General features: G+C 37.7%; 4 protein-coding genes and 1 long non-coding RNA gene across 8 annotated transcripts; 1 reads left to right on the top strand and 4 right to left on the bottom strand.

Moving 5' to 3' along the window:
• The first annotated feature begins 1,617 nt into the window (after positions 1 to 1,617).
• On the top strand, positions 1,618 to 4,269 carry LOC114826496 (protein ROOT INITIATION DEFECTIVE 3-like). Of its 2 annotated transcripts, XM_070826739.1 has the most exons (8): positions 1,618 to 1,911; positions 2,042 to 2,136; positions 2,234 to 2,369; positions 2,458 to 2,598; positions 2,843 to 3,041; positions 3,346 to 3,468; positions 3,665 to 3,935; positions 4,098 to 4,269. In XM_070826739.1, the coding sequence occupies exons 4-7, from the start codon at positions 2,551 to 2,553 to the stop codon at positions 3,679 to 3,681; spliced, it is 387 nt and encodes a 128-aa protein (XP_070682840.1). In that variant the 5' UTR covers positions 1,618 to 1,911; positions 2,042 to 2,136; positions 2,234 to 2,369; positions 2,458 to 2,550; the 3' UTR covers positions 3,682 to 3,935; positions 4,098 to 4,269. The 2 variants fall into 2 exon arrangements, with proteins under 2 accessions (XP_070682840.1, XP_070682839.1); XM_070826738.1 differs by having other exon boundaries at positions 3,346 to 3,935.
• Positions 4,017 to 6,186, bottom strand: LOC103441263 (putative disease resistance protein RGA4). Its single transcript, XM_070826736.1, has 2 exons — positions 4,615 to 6,186; positions 4,017 to 4,145 (listed from the first exon to the last, which is right to left on the bottom strand). Exon 1 carries the CDS (start codon positions 6,168 to 6,170, stop codon positions 4,644 to 4,646), a length of 1,527 nt encoding a protein of 508 aa, XP_070682837.1. The 5' UTR covers positions 6,171 to 6,186; the 3' UTR covers positions 4,017 to 4,145; positions 4,615 to 4,643.
• Positions 6,178 to 7,649, bottom strand: LOC103421185 (putative disease resistance protein RGA3). The gene has a single exon (XM_070826737.1). It carries the CDS (start codon positions 7,549 to 7,551, stop codon positions 6,193 to 6,195), a length of 1,359 nt encoding a protein of 452 aa, XP_070682838.1. The 5' UTR covers positions 7,552 to 7,649; the 3' UTR covers positions 6,178 to 6,192.
• Positions 7,650 to 8,839: 1,190 nt separating this feature from the next.
• Positions 8,840 to 10,259, bottom strand: LOC114826239 (uncharacterized). Its single transcript, XR_011583631.1, has 2 exons — positions 10,123 to 10,259; positions 8,840 to 9,076 (listed from the first exon to the last, which is right to left on the bottom strand). It is a non-coding gene; the product is annotated as an uncharacterized lncRNA (long non-coding RNA).
• Positions 10,260 to 10,864: 605 nt separating this feature from the next.
• On the bottom strand, positions 10,865 to 14,868 carry LOC139198264 (putative disease resistance protein RGA3). Of its 3 annotated transcripts, none has more exons than XM_070826734.1 (3): positions 11,762 to 14,868; positions 11,176 to 11,284; positions 10,865 to 11,058 (listed from the first exon to the last, which is right to left on the bottom strand). In XM_070826734.1, the coding sequence occupies exon 1, from the start codon at positions 14,754 to 14,756 to the stop codon at positions 11,787 to 11,789; it is 2,970 nt and encodes a 989-aa protein (XP_070682835.1). In that variant the 5' UTR covers positions 14,757 to 14,868; the 3' UTR covers positions 10,865 to 11,058; positions 11,176 to 11,284; positions 11,762 to 11,786. The 3 variants fall into 3 exon arrangements, with proteins under 3 accessions (XP_070682835.1, XP_070682834.1, XP_070682836.1); XM_070826733.1 differs by having other exon boundaries at positions 11,176 to 11,281; XM_070826735.1 differs by having other exon boundaries at positions 11,176 to 11,275.
• Between the last annotated feature and the right edge of the window lie 2,527 nt (positions 14,869 to 17,395).

Below are 17,395 nucleotides of genomic sequence, written 5' to 3'. Positions count from 1 at the left end.
TTATTTGACCGTCAATCTATTACAAGAATCATGCATGGTTGTAGGTTAATTAATATTCTTGTATACATACATACATATATATAAATAAATAAATATGCATTAGTTTGCTAATAAGCTAATTCGATAAATATTTGGATTTTTATTTAGAAACATATGTTCATCTATCCAAGCCATTTAATTGATTTCTAATTTTTGGGTCAAATACTTATTGAAAACTCAAGGCCAATTAAATATATATACATATACATATACATATATATATATATAGGTACGCATTAGTCGACAATAACATATTTCTAAAAGATCAAGGTAATCATTATCTTGAATTGGCCAAAGCTCCAAAAGACTCCAAAACAAAAATATCGAATACTCTAATGCTTTAGTACATTCAATCACATATATTAAACATTGGTCCGTTCTATCAACTATATTTTTCCCTCAAGTGAGGCATATATATATATATATATATATATATATATATATATATATATATATATATATATTAAGGCCCTTTATAACCAAATATGTTTCGGGATACTAAACTTAGCTAGAAACTTTTTTTTTTTTTAGTTTTACATATATTAAAATAAATGGTTAAATGGGTACCCGTTTATAACCGCGGGTAATACCCATAACCGCCCATTTAAATTTCACAGGTAAACGGTTATACCCATAACCGTTTATTTATCTAAACGGTTACCCATAACCGCAACTGTCAATTTTAAATGGACGGATAACCACGGTTACACATAACCAATGGATATTTGCCCATCCCTAATGTTCACCATACACTTATATGCCTACCATCTGTCTCATTCCCTAATCATAGTTAACTTTTTTATTAAAATACTTTTTCAAATTTTAAAAGTAATTTAAAATACTGATTAAACAAAAACAAAAACAAATACAAACCCACCCCACTCAGCCAAGCCAACCCAGACAAACACCACTCATGCCGTCATCGCCGGCGACCATCTTTCAACCCCAATTCCTTATTTACCCATCCCTTAAAGCCACTCCACTCCACGAACATCAATGGAAAACCCTTTCTCTTTTATTTCCCTAAGGGTCCAAAAATCCCAAGTCGAAGAACTCAACCTAAATCCAAAAATCCCAAACCCTTCTCTTTCAACCGAAGTACTCAACCTAAATCTATTTATCTCACAAACCCAATTGAAAAACTTCCAAGCCTTCACGGGTCTTTATCCAATTTCTTCAAAACATAGATTACTGCTACATCGGTGGTAAGTGATGGGTATTAGGACTCGGATAACTAGTTCTCCAACTCACTGGACCACCGGTTGGCCAAAACGAGTTGCAGAACCTAAAAAGGCAAGAGAAATAGAAAGAGAGATGAGACATGAGGAGAATGGTGAAGAAGAGAAAGGGAGATCGTGAACATATGGTTTATCCGGCCACCAGACGGAGAGGTGATCACGACGTCGGAGTGCTAGGTGTTTGCAGAGTTATATGGGTGTGTAATTTGAAGTGTAATGGGATTGTTTTTATTTTTGTTTAATCTCAATGTTTTAAATTAGAAAAAGAATATTTAATAATGAAATTAACTATAGTTATAAGATAAGACAGATGGCAGACATATAAATGTATGATAAACATACACTAAGGTTATTGTGGGTGAGCAAAAATGCAGCCATTCAATAATATGTGGCGGGTTAATATACCAAGGTATCCGTTACTCCGTCCGAGATTCCAAAACGCTCAATAAAAACCCTCGCGAGAAACCTCATCGGCTGCTGGGACCTCCGCACAGGCGCCGAGCAAATCCGCTACAAAATCTGCGCCTCTCCGCCTCACGGCCTCATGTGCGTTGGCAAACGGTTCATCGCTTCCTCTTAGCTCCGCGAGCCTTCTGCCACCTCTGGCTCTGTCCAGTACCGGTCCTGGTCCAAGGTAAGATCACCTCCTTTCTTATGCACACAGCCTGTTTGATGAATTACCTTAATTGATAAAAAGCTTGCATTTTCATTGAATTTGAGGAGTTTTTGCAATTTTATTGAATTTTGGGAGTTTTGATGTGCAGCCGCAAGTTGATGTCCAGGGCTTCCCAGAAGAACCGATTAATCGCTGCGAACAGTGAAGGCTCGTACATTGTTGGCCGAGGCTCAATGGGGGGAGGTTAATTTTCTTAATCATTTTTCTTTATTTCTTTGAATTTATCTTCTTTTGAGCTCTGAAATGCTAATGAACATTTTTTTTTTGGGTACTTATTTAGGTTAATGCTGGTAGACTGCTTAAGAAATGGCATGCTCACTAGTCACTACAGAGGTGTTAGTTACTTGGTATTCTCGGATGATGGCACCCTGTTGATTTCGGGGTCGGAGGATGGAGGCTTTGGAATTTGGTCTTGGGTAACCACTTCTTATCTTATATTTTTGTATCTTTATATTGTTTTTAATTATGCACTGAAAACATATCTCTATCTGTTGAATCTCACAGGTTATTTGATGATAATCAAAGTCAACAGGAAAGCAACCTGTGCATGCATAGCTTTACGGAGCACACTCTGTTTAACGGTTGTTGTCGTAGGATATGGTGGATGCAAAACCATTATCGTGTCAGCATCTCAGGATCACACGTGTAAGTTACCATCCACGCGTGGATTGTTTGTCTTGACTTGTTGATCTTTTACTTTGTTAAATGCTCAGATTTATCTTCTCGGTTTTTTGTAGCATGTATTCCTTGTAAGTCCCTCAATATGTATTACATGTCTTTTGCGTGTTATGTACTGATGCATTCTTATTCATCCCCAATAAACAAAAGAGAAATGCATTCTTGAAATTGCACGTGTATTATGGTTTTGATTTGGATGTACATTTCTTAGGTTTGGAGCGTAGGAAGTGGGAGATTGTTGAGAAATATTGTTTTCCCTACTATAATTGATGCGGTTGCACTGGATCCTGGTGAAAATATCTTCTTTGCCGGTGGTAGAGATGGCAAGATATACGTTGCTGCACTTAATGCTAGAGCCCACTTACCAGCAAGTATGGGTTCCATATCATCGATTGTTTCTCGAATCACAGGTTTCTCTCTTTTCCTATCCGAACCTTTTGATGAACTTACTGATATTCCAGTTTGCACTTTTATTTGGTATTCAGATGAGTTTTCTTCAGTTAAGACTTCTCTAATTTTTAACTCTGTATTTTCGTATTTCAAAGTATAACTGCCAAACATTGTTGCACGTTTTAAGAACCCTGCATTCTTCGTATAGTTATGACAGACAGGCTTTGCATTCTGGGGAACTGAATCGAGGAACATTCATTTTAGTATATTTCGAATGAGTAAAACTCTTTTAACTGACAATTTTATACTTTCTGAACTGCAAAGCTGTTACTTGCTTAGCATATGGCATTTCTGGAAATTACTTGATTTCTGGATCAGAAGATGGCGTGGTTCGAGTTTGGGATGCTAGAACTCATAACCTTCTTCGCATGTTCAAACATGCAAAAGGTTATCTCAATGCTATTTGAATTATTTCCTTCCCCGGGTTGATGCAAATTTGATGATATTAAAGCAAATTTAGTGCTAATTAGTGTACCACTGTTTCATAATACAGTTTATATTAGAATATCTCAGTTGCTATGTTCAATCTGCCAAACTTTACTAATTTGTTTAGTATTTACATAAAATTTGCTGTACTCCTCAGGTCCAGCATTTTTCTGAGAAATATACTGAAGACCTCAAACAAGTCTGGAGCTCTTTGCATTATACTGTACACACACACACACACACACACAATTAATGTGCCTATGTCTAGGCGATCTTCATTCTGCCCGAAAGCAAAGGAAAAGATGATTCCGATGAAATCTGTAATGCAGCAACCAACCACCGGTTCTAGGAATGCATGCAGCTTTGTCTCCCTTTCCATCTCACTTCCTCTCCTGCGTTCATTAGCAGCACTCGCAACAGTCAGGCAGGTAGGATTTACGAAAAAAACTTGAAAAGGTCAACGAAACATGCATGCATAAACTAAACACCCCAATTAATTTTGAGATTACCTGTTTCTGCACTCTTCCTTTTAGATGATTTTTGCACCCGGCCAAACTCAGCTCCAATGTAGTGGTTTTGGTTTATTTCAGGTAGCATTGTTTGTACACCCTGGAACTGCTAGTAGCTAAATTGGAGGTCTGCAAAATTTTGTGACCATAAACTGTTACTTTCTTGCATATAATTTTCGGTTTAAAGTTGCTTATTATAGTCTCAAATCCAGAGATTTTAAAAATAAAATAAAACTGGAGCATTGCAAATCACGATATTGGGAGAGGAGGAATCGACCTGGGGACCTAGAATATGGTCTTTACCCTTGCAACATTATAAATTGTTACTTTCTTGCATATTTTTTGGAGTTTAAAAATAAAATAAAATTAGAGTATTGCAAATCACGATACTGGGAGAGGGAAAATTGAACTCGGGACCTGGAATATGTTCTTAAACCGAGTTACAAGTCCCTTGCAACCTTATATATAACAACTTGTCTAGTTGGAACATGGGATCTTGTCATTTGGCAAGTATAATAAAAGCTCAACCATGAAATTAGCGCATTGATGTAAAATGAATAGAGTGAGTTGGTAAATAAATAGAAAAGAGCTTAATTACCAGAAGTGGAAGGCCTCTCTCTCATGCAACTAAACAGCTTCCTCTGCTTCGACTATGCCTGAAGTGGAAGGCCTCTCAGGTAACTCAACAGCATCCTCTGCCTCCACTATGCGTTTACCATCAATTGTGATGTTGGGGATGTGAGAAATCTTGGGCCACTCTTTCCCTCGTTTAAGACAGGAAGAGCCATCGATGTCAAGTGTCTGAAGTGGTGTTTTCGGCAAGAAGTCTGGCAGTGTTTTTAGCTGAGAGCAACTGATAATCTGTAATGAAGAAAGGCATGGCATTATGGTAATATGAGAATCCTCTTCCTTCCACTCTTCCACTCCTTTCCACTCTTCCCACGCCCACATGACCGCAAATGTTAGTTCTTTAAGTTTTGGGAATAGAGTAATGCATGATGATGCTGATGACGTTTCCTTTTCTATTCCCAGAAACTCAACTCCAACCTTTTTTACTCTTTTCATTCTCCAAATACTCAGTCTTTCGAGGGACGGCAATATTCCCAAAGGAGGTAAAACTTCACATTCTTTCCACCACGCAAGATCAAGAACTCTCAAATTGTTTAATGACATGATCCAGTTGGGGGCAGTGCTTCCATTATAGCCTTTGATTCTTAAATATTCCAAATTTGGATGCGGTCGTAAGAAATTCAGTATTTCCGGAGTTCCACACTTCTCAAACTCTATACTCAATTCTGAGAGTTGTTGTTTGTTCCCCAGGGGTGACGCTTTCTCATGCTCACCCGCAGCAACTTTCACATCCCCAACAATTTCTATGCTGAGAACACGAAGTTGGTCTAAGTTTCTCAAATCTCCCAATTTGAACGCTTCATCGTCGTCTTTACCACCGCCAACAGGGCACCCATCTAGTCTTCTTAGATTTGTTAATCTCCCAATCCCTTTCGGCAAGTACTTCAGCTGACCGCATCCCTCAACATAAAGATGCTTTAAGTTAATCAACTTTCCCATGCTCTGAGGTAGACTTTCAAGTTTCCAACACTCGTGAAGGCGCAATGTCTGCAAATTGTATAAATTACACACCCCATTCGGTAGCTTTTTCAAACCTCTATTTTTAGACAAATCAATGAACCTCAGATGCACCAATTCACCTATCTCTTCCGGAAGCACTTCAATAGAATTATCACTCAAATTCAATGTCCTAAGATGTTTCAACTGCGACATCAAAGTTGAGTCCACAACATTAAATTTTGAATCAAAAGTTGCAAGAGTACGCATCTCACTTTTACAGCTGGAAAACGAAACACATGAGAGTGGACCCTCGGGTGCAAGCACTAAGGTCAAATGGCGGATCTTATCACCCAAGGGCTCTTTTGTATCGCTACCACCCTTAACCTCCATTGTAAAGCATTCATTTTGAGTAAGAAACTGCAGAAAGTCGTGCACAATATCATGCATTTTACAGCTCCAGATATTTCCTTGATAATCTTCTTCAAAGTCTTGGAAGAAAGATCGCATTACTAAATTATCAAAACACCTTTGGCCAATTATTTTCTTCTCTATTTTTTCTTTCGAATAGAGATAATCTTGTGACATCCACAACTCAATCAAATAATCTTTATAGATCAAATGATCTTTTGGAAAAATAACACAATATAAAAGGCACCGCAGGTGCCAAATCAAGATAACTCAGTAATAGTGGTTGGAAAACTTGTTGCCCAACCTCTTCTAGCTCCCATATCTTACTGTTCAAAACTTCTTGCCATTCTTTCCTCGTTTTCTTGTAACGCATGAGACTACCCAAAGTCTTTGCAGCAAGAGGCAAACCCTTGCACTTTTTTGCTATTTCTTTACCAATGGCTTCCAACTCACCATCCTTATCCCTTTTATAAAATGCCATGCGGTTGAATATTGACAAACAATTTTGTTCGCTCAACCTTTCTAAATAGATCGTGTGAGTAGGAGCTCCCATCATATCAGCAACCTTCTGTTTTCGAGTGGTCACCAATATTCTACTGCCATGGGCGCCACTTTGTATTAATGGCAACTTCAATTTCTCCCACTTTCTTTGGTCTTCAGTCCACACATCGTCTAGGACAAGGAGAAACTTCTTTCCCTTAATGGATTCAGACATACACTGAAAGAAATCTTCCAACTCATCCGAATTTGGGCTGACAGCTTTAGCACCAGAGATGATGGCTTTCGCAATTTTCATCTCATCAAAAGGGTCTGAAACACAAACCCATATTCTTATCCCAAAACAAGCTTTAACATTTTCATCGTTAAAAGCCAGTTGGGCCAAAGTTGTCTTCCCCATTCCTCCCATCCCGACAATAGGGATGACAAGGAGGCCCCTCTCTTCTTGACTACTCTCATTCAACAACTTGCTAACCAAAACTTCCTTTTGTTGTTCTCTACCAAATATGATAGATTCATCAACAAAAGAAGAAGTTTTCTCTCGCTCAGGTTGTTCACTGATCGTTCTCTCTGTGAATCGAAAGTTATATCTTTCTCTTTGCTTTGCAATCTCATCTAAATTTTCATTTAGACTTTTGATCTTAAGAGCAATGTCATGACGAAGAATTATCCGACGGACTTGGCCGAAACAAAGGCAAGAGGAGGAAATAGAGAAACATACCGCCTTCTTCTTCTTCTTCTTGGTAACAAGAGAAGTACTTCCACCGTGCTCTTCTTCATTCTCAACTTGTTGTTTCAGTATTTCAGTCTTCCACTCATCCAGCACATTGTCCATCTTGTACGACACATCTTTCAGCTTCTCCAGCCAATTTCTGACGCTGGCCTCCTTCACTTGCCTCTGCTCCGCATCCTCAAGCACAGCACCAATCGCTTCAAGGTTGGCAGCAAATGCATCAACATCTTTCTTAGCATTCAAAACCAGCTTCACCTCTTGTTCGACGTGTTGGTAAGTTACCGAAGCCAGTTGTTCGAGAAGCACGGAAATGAGTGCCTCGGCCATTTTTCGGTTACTAGTGGAAACAGAGAAAACCAAGAGATCTGAACCAAGAATTTCAAGATTGGTATGGTAATAGTATTACCGTTCTGGTAGCCAAATGTTGAGATTAGAATATGGGCGTGTTAGACAAATAATAATGGTAGGGGCACAGGTGAGTTATCCCTCACTTGTTGAGCAATTATTCTCTTTTCTTCCTTATACAATTGCACTCAGGAAGAAAGTACGAATCTTTGTCTCAAAAGTTAGATAGACAATTCACACAAAGAATTTTAGAATTGAGTGGCGTGGAAGAAACAATTGTTGATTTCGTTGGCTTCGTATCATCTTCGACTCACGAACAAGAAAACTGAGAGTCGATTTGAGATGGGATTCCATGGCTATGGTCTCCAAGGTCGACGGGTGAGTGGGAAAGAGGGCGAGAGGGATTCCATGACCAAATGAAGGTGCTTTTCTTTACAGAATAGAATAAGTCTATGTCCTGGCTATATGCAGTTGTACATGCACAAGTAATTAAGTGATAGAGATGATGCTTTCACTATGATACAATGTTATTGAGCAGTAGAAATTGTGTTGAATAATGTTGAACTTGCATTTCAGGATTTGCATTTTACATAATGTTGTGTAAGTTTGGTTGGTTGTCTCTCATTTTGAAAAGGAATCTTTGAATATTTTGATGAGTAAATTAGGCATTCCTCTTCCACTGTTTTAAACATATTTAGCAATGGAGGAGGAATATTTATCTATTTTTAAATTAATATCTATCCCTACGAACTAAACAATGTTTCAAATTTGGATAATTAGTATTAAAGGCATACTAAACAATGTTTCAAATTTGAAATTTGGATAATATTTTGATCAGTAAATTAGGCATTCCTCTTCCGCCTAGGAATATTTATCTATTTTTATATTAATTATCCTTGCCGGATCCCCTTTGTGAGGAGAAGAGCAATTGGGGGAGGGGGAAAGCACAGTTGATTTGACTTTTAAATTACACAATCTCATTTTTGTTTTGACTTTCGAGCATCATTTCATTTGTTATGGGGAGGAGCAATTTGCCGCGATTTTGGGAATTTAAAACAACCAAATAAACTAGAAATTTATACTGAAACATGAGAGAAAATTTTTGTGAATTTCTGTTTGTAAGTGTTTTTGTTAAATTGCACTAACTGTATAATTGCCATTTTCATTGATTGTGATTTACATGAAAGACCTCCGAGAACCCTCTTAACGATTTGAACAAGTGGTGGTGGAGAGGTAGTTTATGCCTCCATGGATGTGCAATGACTAGGTATTTAGCGAAGAAGATTTTTTTTCACGTTAAACGATGTTGTTTTGAGCTAAATAAGTTAAAAAATAAAATTAAAAAACTACTATTGCTAAAAAAAAATAAAAAACTCCTATTGCATGACCGGCTACACATTCCACTTTTACTTTGTTACTTATTTTTGGAACAGTGCATTCGGCACAAAAGCCGATGTACCCAAAAGAAAAATTGCAAACTACGGCTCCCAAGCACAGATGCTGGCACCTGCACAGAAAGAAATCCAAATAATTTAGCAGAAAAAATTATAATTTAAAACAGGATCAGACGAACCATGTATATGTAATGTAACTGGACGTAATGGAATCACTATTACAGTTGTATTACATCAGCATCAGAAAATTTCAAAAGCCACCTGTGTCTAGAAAACTTCAGACTCCGACTAATTCAATAATTTTGAGTAGACCTGTAAACGGGTCGGGTTTATTGGGTTTAGATCGGGTTGAATCCGACCCGTTAAGTTAACGGGTCATCCGAACCCAACCTGTTAAGCTAATGGGTCACCTGAACCCGACCCGTTAAGCTAATGGGTCACCCGTTTCACCCGTTAACAATTATTATTATTATTTTTTTTGCATAAATTTTATTTTTTGTTCTTAAGACTTTACTAAAATTACTAAAATATCATCAACTAACGGGTGCTAACGGGTGTTAACGGGTCCTAACGGGTCTAACGGGTTGACCCAAAGTGACCCGTTATTTAACGGGTTGTTAACGGGTTCATCCGTTAGCGACCCGACCCGTTAAGCATCCACCCAAATACAAATATTAACGGGTTGGGTCGGATCGGGTTAACGGGTTGGGTCCAAAATGCCAGGCTAATTTTGAGACACGAAGTGCTTAAAATAACAAATGGGGAATTTCTAAGGATGGAGGCATATGGATATTTCTGACTGCAAAGTGCAAAACTATCACAAAAAGAGCGTCAGAAAATGTCTGATGCTAATGAAAGACCGCTTAGAACAAGTGTCCCAACAGAAAACGATAATTTTTAACCAGTTTATCAAGGTAACAAACTTCACAAGATGTCCTTTTGATTCTAAAAAAATAAGGCATAGTACCATTGATGTGGCAGAATGAAAAACAAAGTAAATTATTGAAACAGGTAGAATATATCAACAATTGAAAAATGAATTCTATTGAACAGCTATGTAAGACTCTGTCGTTGTTAAATAGTATAGTATATCAAGCATATGAATGATGAAAGTAGCACTAACAGTAGTAGCACAAGAATTTGTATAAGGTGCACTTACCTGTTCATTAGACTAAATTCTTGGGACAGAAACAGGCCTTGTCATGACTCGATCATCTAGCTGAGGGTACAACCTCGGATATTTTGACATCTCATTTTTCCTAGGCACAGAAGTGTCACCATACACTTCATTTTCACTACTACTGGGAGTATGAAATCCATCATGCTGAATTCCAATGTGACGAACAGTGCAAGCACTTTGTTCAGCATAAGAACTTAAACCATGATCTGATATTCTATTTCCACTACGAGATCTCACCAAAATACGGCAAAGGACAAAAGCAGCCTGCACATGAACAGACATATGAGATGTTACTCATGTGAACACACAACATTATATTTAGCACCGTGCAGTAATGACTAAGGGGAGTATCAATCGTATGGCATAACGCACAATGCTTAATCAGCTAGAGAGCTAGACCATGGTTCAAGTTTTGGACGCTATAATTCATAACATTCTTTGCTTGTTCAAACATGCAAAAGGTTAATCTCAATGCTATTTGATTTATTTCCTTCCCTGGGATTATGCAAATTTGATGATATTGAAGCAAATTAAGTGCTAATTAGTGTACCAATGTTTCATAATACAGTTTATATTTGAAAATCTCAGTTGTTTATGTTCAATCTGCCAAACTTCACTAATTGGTGTAGTATTTACATAAAATTTGTACCGTACTCTGCAGGTACAGTGAATAACAGCAATTTTCTGAGAAATATACTGAAGATCTCAGACAAGTCTGGAGCTCTTTGCATTATACTGTGCACACACAGACAATTAATGGGCCTATGTCCAGATGATCTTCATTCTGCCCGAAAGCAAAGGAAAACACCATTCCGATGAAATCTGTAATGCAGCAGCCAACCACCGGTTCTATTAATGCATGCAGCTTTCTCTCCCTTTCCATCTCACTTCCTCTAAAGAGAAAATGCGTGAGCCCTGCGCCCATTAGCAGTGCCCGCAACAGTCAGGCAGGTAGGATTAACGAAAAAAACTTCAAAGGGTCAACGAAACATGCATGCATAAACTAAACACCCCAATTAATTTTGAGATTACCTGTTTCTGCACTCCTCCTTTTGGATGATTTTTGCACCCGGCCCAACTCAGCTCCAAAGTAGTGGTTTTGGTTTATTTCAGGTAGCATTGTTTGTACACCCTGTAACTGCTAGTAGCTAAATCAGACAAAGGTTTGCAAAATTTTGTGACTATGAACTGTTACTTTCTTGCATATAATTTTCGGTTTAAAGTTTTGCTTATAGTCTCAAATCGAGAGATTTCAAAAATAAAATAAAACTAAGGCATTGCAAATCACGATATTGGGAGAGGAGGAATCGACCTGGGGACCTAGATTGTGGTCTTTACCCTTGCAACATTATAAATTGTTACTTTCTTGCACATAGTTTCTGGAGATTTTAAAAATAAAATAAAACTAGAGCATTGCAAATCACGATACTGGGAGAGGGGGAATTGAACTCGGGACCTGCAATATGGTCCTAACCGAGTTACAAGTCCATTGCAACATTATATAGTTGGAATAATCTTGTAATTTGGCAAGTATAATAAAAGCTCTACCCAGAAATTAGAACATTGATGTAAAATGAATAGAGTGAGATGGTAAATAAATAGAAAAGAGGTTAATTACCAGAAGTGGAAGGCCTCTTATGCAACTAAACAGCTTCTTCTGCTTCGACTATGCCTTCACCCTCATCATCAGAATCAGAAGTGGGAGGCCTCTCAGGTAACTCAACAACATCATCTGCCTTGACTACGCCTTCACCCTCATCATCAGAATCAGAATATTCAGGGAAGATTGTGATCTTCGGGATGTGAGAAATCTTGGGCCACTCCTTTCCTCTGCCTTTTCGGTGACCTTGAGCAAGATAACCACTATACATGATTTTAAGGGTCTGAAGTGGTGTTTTCCACAAGAAGTCTGGCAGTGTTTTTAGCCGAGGGCAGTTGTGAATCACTAAAGAAGAAAGGCATGGCATTATGGTAATATCAGAATCTTCTTCCTTCCACTCTTCCACTCCTTTCCATTCTTCCCACGCCTCCATTACGGTAAATGTGAGTACGTTCAATTTTGGGAATGTAATGCATGATGATGCTGATGACGTTTCCTTTTCTATTCCCAGAAACTCAACTCCAACCTTTTTTACTCCTTTCATATTCCTAAGGATCAGTGTTTCGAGGGACGGCAATTTTCCCAAAGGAGGTAAAACTTCACATTCATTCCATTCATCCAAGATAAGAAATCTCAAATTGTTTAATGAAATGATCCAGTTAGGGGCAGTGCTTCCATTATGCCCTCTAATATTTAAAGATTCCAAATTTGGATGCGGTCGTAAAAAATTCAGTGTTTCTGCACTTCTTCCACAACCAACAACCCTTATATCCAAGTTTGAGAGTTGTTGTTTGTTCCCCAGGGCTGATGCTTTCTTACCCTCACCCGCAGCAACTTTCACTTCCCCATAAACATATATGCCGAGTTCACAAAGTTGGTCTAAGTTTCTCAAATCTCCTAATTTGAACGCTTTATCGTCGTCTTTACCACCGCCAACAGGGCACCCATCTAGTCTTCTTAGATTTGTTAATCTCCCAATCCCTTTTGGCAAATACTTCAGCCGAAAACAATTCTCAACATAAAGATGCTTTAATTTAATCAACTTTCCCATGCTCTGGGGTAGACTTTCAAGTTCCCTACACATATTAAGGTGCAATGTCTGCAAATTGTATAAGTTACACATCGCATTCGGTAGCTTTTTCAAAGGATTGTTGGACAAGTCAATAAACCTCAGATGCACTAATTCACCAATCTCTTCCTGAAGCACTTCAATACAATTACCACTCAAATTTAATGTCCTAAGATGTTTCAACTGTGAGATCAATGTTGAGTCCACAACATTAAATTTTGAATCAAAAGTTGCAAGAGTATGTAGATCGCAGCTGGAAAACGAAACACATGTGAGTGGACCCTCGGGTGCAAGCATTAAGGTCAAATGGCGGATCTTATCACCCAAGGGCTTTATTGTATTGTTACCACCCTTAACCTCCATGGTAAAGCATTCATGTTGAGTAAGATACTGCAGAAAGTCGTGCACAATATCATGCATTTTACACCTCCAGATACTTCCATCACTGCATTTTACAAAGTCTTGAAAGAAAGATCGCATTGCTATATTATCAAAAAACCTTTGGCCAATTATTTCTTTCTCTATGTTTCCCTTCGAATAGAGATAACCTTGTGACATCCACAACTCAATCAAATAATCTTTATAGATCAAATGATCTTTTGGAAAGATAACACAATATAAAAGGCATCGTTTGACCGCAGGTGCCAAATCAATATAACTCAGTAATAGTGGTTGGAAAACTTGTTGCTCAACCTCTTCAAGATCCCATATCTTACTGTTCAAAACTTCTTGCCATTCTTTCCTCGTTTTCTTGTAACGCATGAGACTACCTAGAGTCTTTGCAGCAAGAGGCAAACCCTTGCACTTTTTTGCTATTTCTTCACCAATGACTTCCAACACACCATCCTTATTCCTATTATAAAATGCCATGCGGTTGAATATTGACAAACAATTTTGTTCACTCAACCTCTCCAAATAGATCGTGTGAGTAGGAGCTCCCATCATATCAGCAACCTCATGTTTTCGAGTGGTCACCAATATTCTACTGCCATGCGTGCCACTTTGTATTAAGGGCAACTTCAATTTCTCCCACTTTCTTTGGTCTTCGGACCACACATCGTCTAGGACAAGGAGAAACTTCTTTCCCTGAATGGATTCAGACATACATTGAAAGAAATCTTCCAACTCATCTGAATTTGGGCTAACAGCTTTAGCACCAGAAATGATGGCTTTAGCAATTTTCATCTCATCAAAAGGGTCTGAAACACAAACCCATATTCTCATTCCAAAACAAGCTTTAACATTTTCATCGTTATAAGCCAGTTGAGCCAAAGTTGTTTTTCCCATTCCTCCCATCCCGACAATAGGGATGACAAGGAGACCCCTCTCTTCTTGACTACTCTCATTCAACAACTTGCTGACCACAAGATCCTTTTGTTGTTCTCTACCAAAGATGATAGATTCATCAACAAAAGAAGAAGTTTTCTCTCGCTCAGGGTGTTCACTGATCATTCTCTCAGTGAATCTAAAGTTATATGTTTCTCTTTGCTTTGCAATCTCATCTAAATTTTCATTCAGATTTTTGATCTTAAGAGCAATGTCGCGATGAAGAATTATCCGACGGACTTGGCCGAAACAAAAGCAAGATGAGGGAATAGAGAAACATACCGCCTTCATCTTCTTCTCAGTAACAAGAGAAGTACTTCCACCGTGCTCTTCTTGTTTCTCAATTTGTTGTTTGAGTATTTCAGTGTTCCACTCATCCAGCACATTGTCCATCTTGTGCGACACATCTTTCAGCTGCTCCAGCCAATTTCTGACGTTGGCGTCCCTCACTTGCCTCAGCTCCGCATCCTCAAGCACAGCACCAATCACTTTAAGTTTGGCCTCGAATTCTTGAACATCTTTCTCCGCATTCAAAACCAGCTTCACCTCTTGTCCGACGTGTTGGTAAGTTACCGAAGCCAGTTGTTCGAGAAGCACGGAAATGAGTGCCTCAGCCATCTTTCTGTTAGCAGCGGAAACAGAGAAAACCAAGAGATCTGAACCAAGAATTTCAGGATTGGCAAGGAATTTTCTTATTGCCAAATTTTTTAGCTAAGAATAAGGCCCGGCTAGACAAATAATTATGCTAATACTAACGGCAACAACTTGTCTGACAACCATTTATTGATGCTAATTAGTTGACCATTAAAAAATCCCTCCTTCCTGTCAATTAAAACCTAAAGATGTGCGCTAACAACACAATTTTTTATGGAAAAATATTCTCTTTCTTGTCAATTTTAAACCTCAAGATCTGCGCTAAGCTAGAAAATATAGAATGCTAGCCATGTGCCCAAACGTTATGCGTGTAAAAAAATTTATCGGGTAAAAGATTGTTTACCACCCTCATGTTTCGTGGTTTTCAACATTTAGTAATCGTTTTTTTCGTCCCAGAGTCATACCTAAAGTGTAAATTTTGGAACAATTTCATACATCTGTTAGTTAAACTGTTAGTTCTCCCGTTAAGTGATGACGTGGCATCCTGATTGGACGCCACGTGTCATTAAAAATATAAAAAATTTATTTAAATAATAAAATATTAAAATAATAATAAAATATATATATTTTTCTTCTTCTTCTTCTTCTGGGTTCGGTTTTTTTTTTTTTTTTTTTTCTTTCCTTCTTCCTCCTCCTCCTCCTTCTTCTTCCTTCTCCTTCCTCCTCCTTCTTCTTCTCCTTCTTCTTCTTCTTCTTCTTCTTCCTCCTCTTTCTCCTTCTTCTTCTTTCTCTTTCCTCCTCCTTCTTCTTCTCCTTCTTCTTCTTCTGGTTTCGGTTTCTCTTCTTTTTTTCTTTTTTTTTTTTTCCTTCTTCCTCCACCTTCTCCTTCTTCTTCCTTCTCCTTCCTCCCTCTTCTCCTTCTTCTTCTTCCTTCTCCTTCCTCCTCATTCTTCTTCTCCTTCTTCTTCCTTCTTCTTCCTCTTCTTTTCTGGGTTCGGTTTTTTTTTTTTTTTTTTTTCCTTCTCCTCCTTCCTTCTTAAGAAGGAAGAAGAAGGAGGAGGAAGGAGAAGGAGAAGGAGGAGGAAGAAGAAAAAAAAAAAAAAAAAAGAACCAAACCCAGAAGAAGAAGAAGAAGAAGAAGAAGAAGAAGAAGAAGAAAAAAAAAAGAAGAAGAAGAAGAAGAGAAGAAGGAAATTTTTTTTTATTATTTAAATATTATTTTTATTTAAATAAATTTTTTATTTTTTTAATGACACGTGGCGTCCAATCAGGGCGCCACGTCATCACTTAACGGGAGAACTAACAGTTTGACTAACAGATGTATGAGACTGTCCCAAAATTTACACTTTAGGTATGACTCTGGGACGAAAAAAACTTGATACTAAATGTTGAAAACCACGAAACATGAGGGTGGTAAACAATCTTTTACCCAAATTTATCTGTTATTTTGTACAAAAACAAGGGAATGGTAGGGCGGACAAGGTCTGCCCTCCACTTTCGATACTCTTTTTGTACTTTTTTTTATTTGTATGATCATAGTTAAGCCACGTTAATATTTTATATTACTATTTATTTTTGTCTTATTATATCTATAAAAAAAAATATATAAAATATTAACGTGGCTTAATCATGACCATACAAAACATGAGGGCAAGGAAAGGGCATCGGAAGTGGAGGGCAGACAATCCTTGACGTTTTGGAGAGGTTACAGCTAGTAAGCAAGAAACTTTTGCTCGAATTTTAGTATAAACTAGCAACATTATCCGTGCGTTGCTGCATTATCATCTCACACTAACTTCTTGAACTATTATTATCTTTTAAGCAGGAATTTTATGCAAGATAGGGTCGAAGTGAGTCATTCCTCACTTATTTCTTGAACAACTTGTATGACAGCCATACATTGATCCTTTTGCCTGTCAATTTACACCCTAAAGTTTTTAAATTTCATCATCTTACACCACAAAATAAAAAAATATATTACAAGACGAACAAGCTTTGTCTGTATAGTCCACCGTTCAATCAAGTAGTGCTTAGCAGAGTTGTCAACAGTTGTTTCTCCATTCATTTTTTATAGCCCACCGTTCGTCTGCATTGCCATCACCTGACGGAAGGTCGTCGGTCAAAGTTCGTAGGCCAAGCTCGTCGTCGCACAGAGTTTTATGCAACGGACATGAGATTCCGTCGGTTAACTACTCTTTTACTAGACGAGCAGGTTCATCACATAAAAATAAATTTACGCGATGGAGATGATCTCAACCGACGGACTCTGTTTGGTTGTCATTTTATATTAAAATAAAACTATGGGACAATCCAACGAGATCGTTCATCGGGAATAAGTGATTTAAGAGATGACTGTTCCGGTAAATTTATATGATATTAAAAAAAAATCTAAATGCATTAATTAATTAAAAATAGAATTGGAAAATAAAAATATTAAGTACCAAGATTTAAAAAAAATTATATTGTCAAATAATTTTCGAACATTATCTACAATAAAGAAAAGGAGATGCGCTTAGTCTCACAATAAGTTAGCAATAATGTGGTTCAAATTCGCCTTTAGCGAGAACCTAAGGCCTCTCACTTACTAATGAAGAAGAATACCACTAGACCGTAGTACTAAGTGGTTATGGTCAAATTGAAACTAAATGTATACAATCCAAAAA

Source organism: Malus domestica, chromosome 08, assembly GCF_042453785.1.
Source record: "Malus domestica chromosome 08, GDT2T_hap1".
NCBI lineage: Eukaryota > Viridiplantae > Streptophyta > Magnoliopsida > Rosales > Rosaceae > Malus > Malus domestica.
The sequence above is the reverse complement of the archived record's forward strand: the minus strand, read 5'-3'. Positions and strand labels throughout refer to the sequence as shown.